Below are 10,291 nucleotides of genomic sequence, written 5' to 3'. Positions count from 1 at the left end.
CGTAGAAGACTACGATGGGCTTCCTATGTGTTGGCCTGTTTATATATATAACGCTTTAGAGACTAACACGGCCCATTAGGTAATTTTTTATATTTTGTAGGGAAAATCTATATTTAATTTGAATGGAAGAGGTTTGAAGGGGTTATGGTGCATTCAATATTTTAATAAAATAAATAAATGAGTATTATGGTTCCACTTTTAATCTAACGGCAATTTAATGAGCACCTACAATTCCTAAATATCTAAATCATACATCAATTTTTTTTTCAAATAGGTCTCCACTCTTATAGTATATTTGATTCAAATTATTATATATATAATTTTAGTTATGTAATTATCAAATAATTACATAATCAAGATTATGAGGAATAAAATATAACCAAATGTTGTTTGGTTCAACATAAATAATACAACAAAAACTTGTTTGTTTAAATATTTTAATGAATAACCTAGTTAATATTTTACTATATTATCTTTAATTACAAAACTAACCATATATATTATTATTATTATTATTATTATTATTTAAACTCTACGTTTTTTTATTTTTATTTTTTATGTGTTCTTTTATTTTTTTATTTCTTTTTGTTTTTTATATTTTTTAATTTTTTTTAAAGTTTTTTAATTTTTTAATTTTTTAAAATGTTTTTTAATTTTTTTTATGTTTTTCCTATTTTCTATTTTTTAAAAAAAAATTAAATTTTTTTATGTTTTTTATTTTTTATTTATTTTTTGTTTTTTTAATTGTTTCCCATTTTAAAATTAATTTTTATTTTTTATATAATTTTTCTATTTTTTAAAATTTTTTATGTTTTTTAAAAAAAATTATGTTTTTTTAATTTTTAAATTTTTTTAAAGTTTTTTATTTTTTAAAGTTTTTTATTTTCTCATTACATTTTCCTTTTTTTATCACATTTTTTTCTTATTCAAGGGCATTTTGGGTAAAAAAAATCATTAACCCGGAATCAAGAAAAACCTCAATTTTGTGAGGTTTTTCGATTCCGGATTGCATGGCCCTTTTGCTAACATGTCGAGTATAAAATATTACTCGAAAATCATCGATTACCTAAATCAAACAAGATTTTTGTTGATAATCTTGGATAGATAACCAAGGTTATCAAGGATAACCCCCAACAAACGCACCCTTAGAGTTGTCAGATGAGCGACTTGTGGTAAGGCGAGCCAGGGTGGGCTGATTTGTGGCGAGATGGTTTGACCATTTGATAGAATGAGGAGGATTGACTCATTATCTTGATGAGTTAGTAAATCTCCAAATCAATCCAACCCAAAATGGATTGTGGATTAGGTGAGCCAACTCATGAGCTCATAAAAAAAAAAAAACATATAGAAAACATTAAAAATTGTAAGTTTGAATTAAGAATTAGACGAGCCAAACTCACAAGCTCATTAAAATTTTTATTTTAATTTCAAAATTTGGAGATTTGTTTCTCAACCTACGAGTCAAGCGAAGTCGCAGTGCATAAGCCGAGCCGAGTCGGGCTGCCTGTATCTATTTTAAAATAGGATAATAAAATTTTAACTCAATCATTTTAAATTATTTAATAGGACGGAGTAACCCAACCAATTTAACCTAAATTAACAGCTCTATCTACTTTTATCATGCTTTTGTATACTTATCTCAACCAAATTAACTAACCCTCAATAACGTTGCCACAATTTTATAGCCAACTCATTGTTAAACGAATGCTCAATGTTTAGCAACAATTTTGCAACACCACGAGCATATGGAGTGCTCCGTGTGAGTTTCGAATTCTCAAGGCATTTTCAATAATTAGAAGTCTATATAATTTTTTTTAATCTTCAAGATACCATATTGATATCATATAAAAAAATATAAAAATTTATCACTCTCTCCCCAAAATAAAAAGTATTTCTATAACTTTTTTAGACCATACATTACCAACTTTTTTTATATACGTCATTAAATGCTCAATTTTTTTTATATACATCATTAAGTACTAATCTCATCCATATTATTAATTTTAAAATAAAAAATAAATTTAAAATTTACTATAACTCTTAAACTACACACCTTAAAAGTTATATCCATAATAATTAGATTTTTTATTTTTTTTTATTTTACAAATCTCTTTAAAAATATCCCATTAGAAATGTTGTAATCCCAGGACTAACAAGAAGAAGTAAATCACAAATGACTACTAAATTTTTTAGGGAGTCTCAGTACCACTTCGACCTTAATCAACAGGCCAATAATATCATAATCAAAGCACCTCTAGTTCAGTTGTTATCTCATCTTTTATCATTGATGGTAAAAAGGTGAATATGTTCGTTCCTAATGTTTCTGTCAATTTATCCAGGACAATACAGAGGAAGTAAATCACGAACGACTACTAATTTTTGAAATAATAATTAACATATAAGGAAGATATTTATTTCATCTTTTATTATTGCACTGTATTCTAGTAGTGAACTTAGTAAACTTCAATAATTGACTTTATATCCTATACGTCGCAATGATATAATATTGTAACAATCATATTATAATTTGCTCGAAGATGATATAATGACAAAACAAAAATTATAAATGACAGAATGAAATAGAAGAGGGACAAAAGAGAAAAAAAAAGCAAGAGAAGGATTCGACCGTTTGATTAACATTACATATTGATTGTATATAATAGTCAAAATTGTATTCTTCTTTTGACTTCAACAAAGCATCCCAAGTCAAACATTACGATTTTGTCAAAAAGTCCTATATATACAAATTGCAATCTACACTATAGTTTTGTTATAATTTCAAGTATTTATTCCTAAACAAAATTATACAATAATTGACTTTATATCCTAGTACTTTTGAAAATGCATCCTAATTTTAAGACTATTAAAATATTTTGGATAGCTAAAAGTTGTCATTTGTCTTTAATTATTAATATTATAAATTTATTTAACAGCATAATAATGTGAAAAAATATATAATACGTGTAATTAGAATGGAACAATAAGATTTGATTGTGTTCTGATTGAGGATGAATAGTAGAATTTTAAAACTCGAAAGGTTATACTGGAAAAAATAAATATTGTGGGGCAAAATGGAATGTACCCGAAAGGTAGGGAGGTCTATTTGATGGTTCCTGCCGGCTGCCGGCTGCCGGCTGCCGGCGTGGCGATCCGCCGGCCGTGCCGACGAAGGCGATGACGCCGAGGGCGGTGATCGGTCAAATGACCGCTTTATCCTTTAGCGCTTTTCTACCGTCCTCAGATTCCTTCTCTCTCTTTTTCATTTGTTCTCCGCTCAGTATAATACAATAGTTGAATAATAGTACAGTAGAAAGTACTCGCTTTTGAGCTTTTCTTGCCGACCAAACCAGGAATAAAGGGGAGGAAAACGTGGGTTTTGGCATCTGTTAACGCTGTCGGAGACAATCCCTCTCGCTTCCGATTTTTCCTGTCCCTGTCGATCTCACTTCGAGAGTCCGTGGATCTGGATCATCTGATAGCGGGACTTGGGAAATAAAAAACGATCAGAAGAGATCGGAGCTCGATCAGTTTATCGAGGTGAGTTCACTTTCTTCTAGACAAGTTTGGTATTTGGATTTATTCAAGCATTTGGAAGAGTTCTTCCCTAAAGTTTGGGGTTTCCGTAGGTTTCTAGCGGTCAGTTAGTTCGATTCACTCTCTAGAAGTGTTTTGGTCATAGGAAGATCTGATTTTGATTTTCGACTGACGTGTTTTTGGAATTCATTTCTGTGTATAGCTAGTTTATTGTTCTCAGTCAGTCCAGTGAATAAACTTCTGCTCATGCTTAGTTTCTGTCATTGTCTAGAGCACAATCAATTATCTAAAATCTCTATGGCTATAATCTTAATGTTGCTCAAGAAGTCTCATAGTCTGGATTCATGAATTATGTTATGTGAGGCTTTTGCTGTGAAGTTTGAATGAAGATGGTGGAATATTGAATTAGGCCCTGAGAACCAGCATAAAATTGTGACAAGAAATTCATCATCATGATTCATAATCACATGTTTGTAAGGTTAGGCCGCCACTTGTTACTAACAACTTAGTCACCAGCAGCAGGCCAACCTAAAATGGATTGAACTTGTGACTGGTTGTTTCTTTTTGTATGAACAAAGTGCAATTTGATCGTACCATGGAAACTTTTGTAATTATGTGAAGCTTGATCAAAGTGGAGGTCTTTTTCTTTTTTATAATCATCAATAGATTTCTTTTTGGATTTTTTATGTTTGCATTAAATAAAGCATAACTTAGACTTAACCATCAGTCTCCTCGCTTAGTCTATTCTTGAATATATATCAACCTAGGTTAACCTATTAGATTAGCTTGGTTTAGAGATCCATTTAAAGATTATAATGCACAACCATCATAGAAGATATAAAAATGCAACCTACCTATAGATGAACAAAATTAACTTGTTAGACTTTTAATTTCTTTTCCTTGAAATTATAATGAATTTGTTCTAACTATATCATGCTTATTGAAGTTTTTTCTTAATAGATATTTTTTACTACTATATTTTCTTGAATATTGTCTGTAGGTAGTTAGGTACAACCTCAATTAATAACAAAATGGGAAAAATACATAAAAAATCATAATAATCATGTACAATTGCATCACTAGACAAGTTGAATTGATTGAAAGGAGTGTAATTGTAAAGGAGAAACATGATTGAAAGTGTTTTAAATGACCTGTGTACTACTAATGATATCCTTTCACAAAGTTAAATGGTCGTATAAGATCCATGCAACCAACCTCAAATTATATTTAGAACACTGGCCTGTTTTTGTTATTATTAAATTAGTTCTACTAGAGCATGAAGCATCACTTTTAGTAGAATTGTTAATTTCATTAGTTACTTGATATCAATGCTTATTGTTTTTCTTGCCTGCTACCAGATTGTTAGATAAGGAAAGCAGAGAGAAGACATGGAAACCAAGATGAAGAAAATTAAAGTGCACCTTGAAAGAGTTTTTATTTTATCCATAAGAACTATAGTCAGATTTATTCAATATCATCCCTTTGTCATTAGTCTGGCGTTTTTCTTGCTTGTATTGTATAAATCTTTTCCTTCCCTGTTTGCTTTTCTGGTTTCCTCTTCTCCTGTCATTGCCTGCACATTTCTTCTGCTTGGTTTCCTATTGAGCCATGGGGAACCTAACATACCAGTAGTTGAGGAAGAGAATAAAAGGCTTTCAGATGTTTCTTCCGTGGACATTGGAAACTTTTCAAGTTATATGTATGCTAAGGAGAATGAGAACTTCTCAATTGAGAACCATGTAGATTATGAAAATAATGATGATGAAAAGCCCATTGCAGATGTGGAAATTTATCAGGCAATGAATGAGCCTGAAGGAAACAAGAATCTGAATACTATTATGACCAAAATTTCATCAGGCGAGGAAGTGAAAAAGGAGAGCTATATTGTGGAAAATGAAGCAAATCAACTGATTCAAGAAAAAGAACTTCCAGGTCAGAGGAGTTGTAAAGACAAAATTCTTCTTTCTGAGGAGCTAGGTGCAGCAGAAATGGGCACTAAGGTGAATGAACAAGAAACTGAAAATTTTACATTGGAGATTGGGGAGCCTGCCTTGGGCCGTCAATTTGACTCCTCTTTAGGATTGCCATGGCTGTCCGTTGAAGATCATCATGCTTCTTCAGATACTGAATCAGATGGTGCAGAGAGTTCCTCTCCTGATGCTTCCATGACTGACATTATCCCCTTGCTTGATGAACTTCACCCTCTTCTAAATTCTGAACATCCTGAGCATGTTTCTATTACGAAGTCAGATACAACCTCTGAAGGTTCATCTGTGGACCATGAAAGTGACGATAATAGTATTGGTGAAAAAGATGTGCAAGAAAAAAATGAAGTGCAAGAGGAAAAAGTTGATGATGATGCTACTGCTGCAGTGAGATGGACAGAAGATGACCAGATGAATGTGATGGATCTTGGCTTTTCTGAATTGGAGAGAAATCAAAGGTTAGAAAGTTTAATAGCAAAACGAAGAGCAAGGAAAAACCTGACATTTAGGATGGATAGAAATCTTATTGACTTGGATGCTAATGACTCTTTCCTTAGTAAAGATGAGCTATCACGCTTTCGCATCCAACTTCCCTCGAGAAGAAATCCATTTGATATTCCCAATGATTCAGAGGAAACAATTGATTTACCACCAATTCCGGGCTCTGCTCCATCTACTTTGCTACCAAGACAAAATCCATTTGATTTTCTATATGATGCTCAAGAACAAGAGAATAACCTCATGGGTGAAACTAGGAATCTCCAGGATTTTATGCCAGCATCATGCCTTGAGAGCTTATTTAGAAGGGATGACACCTTTGACTTAGGAAGAAGAGGCCTTCAGCGAGAGAGGCATCAGTCGAGGTTTAAACCTTATTTTATTTCAGAGATGGATTTAGAAGGAACTTCTACTTTTCAGAGACAATTTAGTGACAAGAGTGAATCAAAAGTGAGTTTTGTTTCAGAATCAGACACAGTTTCTTCAGCTACAGATCCGGAATATAAAAAAGAGAGGGAGATGCAGGAGGTAGATAGGGTTGTTGAACTGTCCTCTCTTGCTAAACATGATACTGATGCAGGGGATCATGTAATTCACGCTTCTGAAGAAGAATCAGATGGTGCTTATGAAAGGAAGAGGGAACATCTTACCAATTATATCGAAATTGATGTGGATGATAATCACATCGATATAGAAAATGATCAAGTTGTTGAAGTCTTCAGTGCCATAAACAAAGATATCAGAGAAGAATTACGCCAAACTTTGTCCATTTCAGATTCTGAGAAAGTAGAAGTGATTGAAAAGAAGCATGATGAGCCAAGCTCATCATCATTAACACAACAATCATCTACCTTGGAGCAAGCAAATAATGTTTTCCCAGAATCTGATTATTTGACAATGGTAGATCAAGTTTATGACAATATAGTTGCAATGCCTGTCTATGATTCTAGTCCATCAGCCAGTGGAAACTCTCTCGATAAACAGTCAACAATTGATGAAACTTTGCACTATGCAGGTACAGGAATTCCTTTTGTATTCATTAACATGTATATGTTTTGGTTGTTTCCTAATGTTGGTTTCTTGTAAGTTGCAGGTCAAGGTGGTAATGTGGATTCTTTAGTGAAGTTTGACATGATGAAGGATTCCATAGAAGTTTCAGCTCCAGAGGCATTACAGGTCTCAGCTGCCTCAGGAACTATGGATTTTCTGACAGTTAATGCAAACATGGAGGAGTTAGAATCCATTGGCATAGAACCTTTGGAATCGTTCCTGATTTCAGTTTCTATTGATGAAAACAGTTCAAGACTGAATGAGGTTGATGGCACCAATGAATATAATGCGGCCAAAATTGGAAAATCAGCTATTCTAGAAGTTCCAGATCAAGATGAAAATTTGATTAATTTAGAGTTATTTGAATCATCAAAATACATGGACTCCTTGATTGTTTCAGAGAAGATTTCTGAGTTTAGTACCCAGTCAATAAATGATCTGTTGAAGTCAAGTGATGCCATTGAGGTTTCAATCCTAACTAAACATGAAGCTGGTGCTCTGAAGACTGTTAGTAGCTCTGGTGAGGAATCTAATGTGGCCCAACCTTCATCCTTAGATACTGACAAGACTTTGCTAGCAGAGACAGATGGATCTGTTAATTCTCACATTGAAGAACTGTTGTCTAATCTTCAAGGATCTGATTTAATATTTGAAAAGGATAGCCAGTCTGAATATGTTGCTTTTGGTTCCAGAAGTTCTTTGAACCACCCTTTCAATTCTAAAGAAAGCTCTAGTCAGATTGTTGCTGTGTTAGGTAACCAATCCTTCGAAGAAAGATCCATCAAGTCTCAGGAGTTGCATTCAGAAGTCAGCCAAGCTGGAACTGTGGAATCACAAATTTGGTCTCCATTTGGCTCTAAAGATAACATTGAGCAGACTGTTTATAACCCCAAGATTCGAATTCTTGACTTAAGCTTAGTTGAAGAGTTTTCAGAATATAGTCAGCCACCTGAAGAGGGAATGGAATCCCATGTTTCAGAATGGAGCTTTGACATCTTATCAAGTGATCTTCAGTCAAGTGAAGTGAGTACTAAGAATTATATGTCCCAGACTATGACAGATTTGGATATTCCAGTAATTGAAGCAAGGTCTGTTGAAGAAATCTACTCATATTTTAAGAAAAATAGCGAAGAAAGTGCAGAAAAATCGATGTATAAAATTATGACAGATTCAGAGCTTCCAGTTGTTGAAGCAAGACTACCTATTGAAGAAAGTTACTCATATTTCGAACAAATTAGTGATGAAAGCAACAAAAAATCTTTACATCAAACTATTATAGATTCACAGCTTCCAGTTGTTGAAGCAACATCTATTGAAGAAATCCACTCATATTTTAAAGAAACTACCAAAGAAGGCCCAAGTATAGCTATATATTATGAGGATGGGTCTCAAGGTTTGCCCAGTAATGTGCATATGGATGCAAAGCCAATACAATCTGATTTGCATGTCGTTGAAGCAAATTCCATTGAAGATATTGATATGGCTTTTAGCCGGCCTTTACATAGTACCAGCAATAAAGCCCCAGGAATTACTGAAGAAAGCCCAAGTGTGCCTATATCTTATGAGGTTGAGCCTCGAGATTCACCTAATCATGTGCATATGGATGCAGAGACAATGCAATCTGACCTGCATGTTATTGAAGCAAATTCCATTGAAGATATTGATGTGGCTTTTAGCCAGCTTTTACATAGTATTAGCAATAAGGCCCCAAGAATTACTGAAGAAAGTCCAAGTGTGCCTATATCTTATGAGGGTGAGCCTCGAGATTCACCTAATAATGTGCATATGGATGCAAAGACAATGCAATCTGACCTACATGTTATTGAGGCAAATTCCATTGAAGATATTGATGTGGCTTTTAGCAAACTTTTATATGGTACCACCAGCAACAAGGCCTCCAAAATTACTGAAGAAACTCCAAACTTGCCTATTTATCACGAGTCTCGAGATCCACCTGATAATGTGCATAAGGATGCAAAGACAATGCAATCTGACCTGCATGTTATTGAGGCAAATTCCATTGAAGATATTGATGTGGCTTTTAGCCAACTTTTATATAGTCCCACTAGCAACAAGGCCTCCAAAATTACTGCAGAAAGTCCAAACTTGCCTATTTATTATGAGTCGTCTCGAGATCCACCTGATAATGCGCATATGGATGCAAAGATGATACAATCTGATATGCATGTTATTGAAGCAAATTCAATCGAAGATATTGATGTGGCTTTTAGCCAACCTTTATATAGTACCAGCAACATAGCCCCAAAAATTAGTGAAGAAAGTCCAAGTGTGCCTATATATTATGGGGAGTCTAGAGAGTCACCTGATAATGTGTATATGGATGACCTGCATGTTATTGAAGCAAATTCAATAGAGGATATTGAACTGGCTTTTAGTCAGCTTTTATATAGTACCAACAACAAAGCCTCAGAAATTACTCAAGAAAGTCCAAGAATGTCAATGCATTATGAGTCTCGAGATAATGTGCTTATGGATGCAAAGCCAATACAATCTGATCTACATGTTATTGAAGCAAATTCCATTGAAGATATTGATGTGGCTTTTAACCAACTTTTACATAGTACCAGCAACAAAGCCCTAAAAGTTAGTGAAGAAGGTCCAAGCGTGCCTATCTATTATAAGCAGTCTCAAGGTTCACACGATAATGTGCAGACGGATGCAAAGCCGATACAATCCGACCTGCATGTTGTCGAAGCAAATTCTATTGAAGATTTTGATGTGGCTTTTGGCCAACTTTTGCATAGTACCAGCAACAAAGTCCAGGAAGTGCATACTGCTGATGACATTATTTTGAATTTAAAATAACCTTTTGCAACTGAAACTAGCTCAACCAGGGAAACTGGAAACGTTGGTGAAAAATCAGGAGATTAAGTATTGATAAAGTTTGCTGCCTGAAAAATAACAACACTTCGGAAGAAACAAGAAGAAGATTGAGGTTCTGTGTTTTTTTTTTTTTTTCCAATTGTTGAGTGTCAATTTTAATGTGTTTGTTTTACTTATCATTTCTTTTTTTAAAAAAATTGTTAGTTAGTATATTAGATACGGCGTTGAAAGTTTTTGGGGTGTTCTTCGCCTTTACGATTATAATGCTGTTGTTTGCTTTATGTTTGTATTTGTTGGGTCCATAAATATGTTCTTATTCATCTCTTTATTGTTTGCTCATCATTGATTTAGTTAAGTTGTGAATATTACTTTCTACACAT

At 33.6% G+C, this 10,291-nt stretch overlaps 1 protein-coding gene across 1 annotated transcript; it reads left to right on the top strand.

Moving 5' to 3' along the window:
• Positions 1–3,138: 3,138 nt before the first annotated feature.
• Positions 3,139–10,266, top strand: LOC121996277. The gene is made up of 3 exons (XM_042550189.1): positions 3,139–3,537; positions 4,893–7,032; positions 7,111–10,266. The coding sequence occupies exons 2-3, from the start codon at positions 4,923–4,925 to the stop codon at positions 9,891–9,893; spliced, it is 4,893 nt and encodes a 1,630-aa protein (XP_042406123.1). The 5' UTR covers positions 3,139–3,537; positions 4,893–4,922; the 3' UTR covers positions 9,894–10,266.
• Positions 10,267–10,291: the final 25 nt, after the last annotated feature.

Source organism: Zingiber officinale, chromosome 6A (assembly GCF_018446385.1).
Source record: "Zingiber officinale cultivar Zhangliang chromosome 6A, Zo_v1.1, whole genome shotgun sequence".
Taxonomy (NCBI): domain Eukaryota; kingdom Viridiplantae; phylum Streptophyta; class Magnoliopsida; order Zingiberales; family Zingiberaceae; genus Zingiber; species Zingiber officinale.
This window is presented reverse-complemented; position numbering and strand designations above follow the sequence as displayed.

Coding starts and splice junctions, on each gene's coding strand:
- LOC121996277 (XM_042550189.1), top strand. CDS start 4,923: ATGGAAACCAAGATGAAGAAAATTAAAGTGCACCTTGAAAGAGTTTTT. Junction 7,033..7,110: donor TGAAACTTTGCACTATGCAG/GTACAGGAATTC, acceptor TGTAAGTTGCAG/GTCAAGGTGGTAATGTGGAT.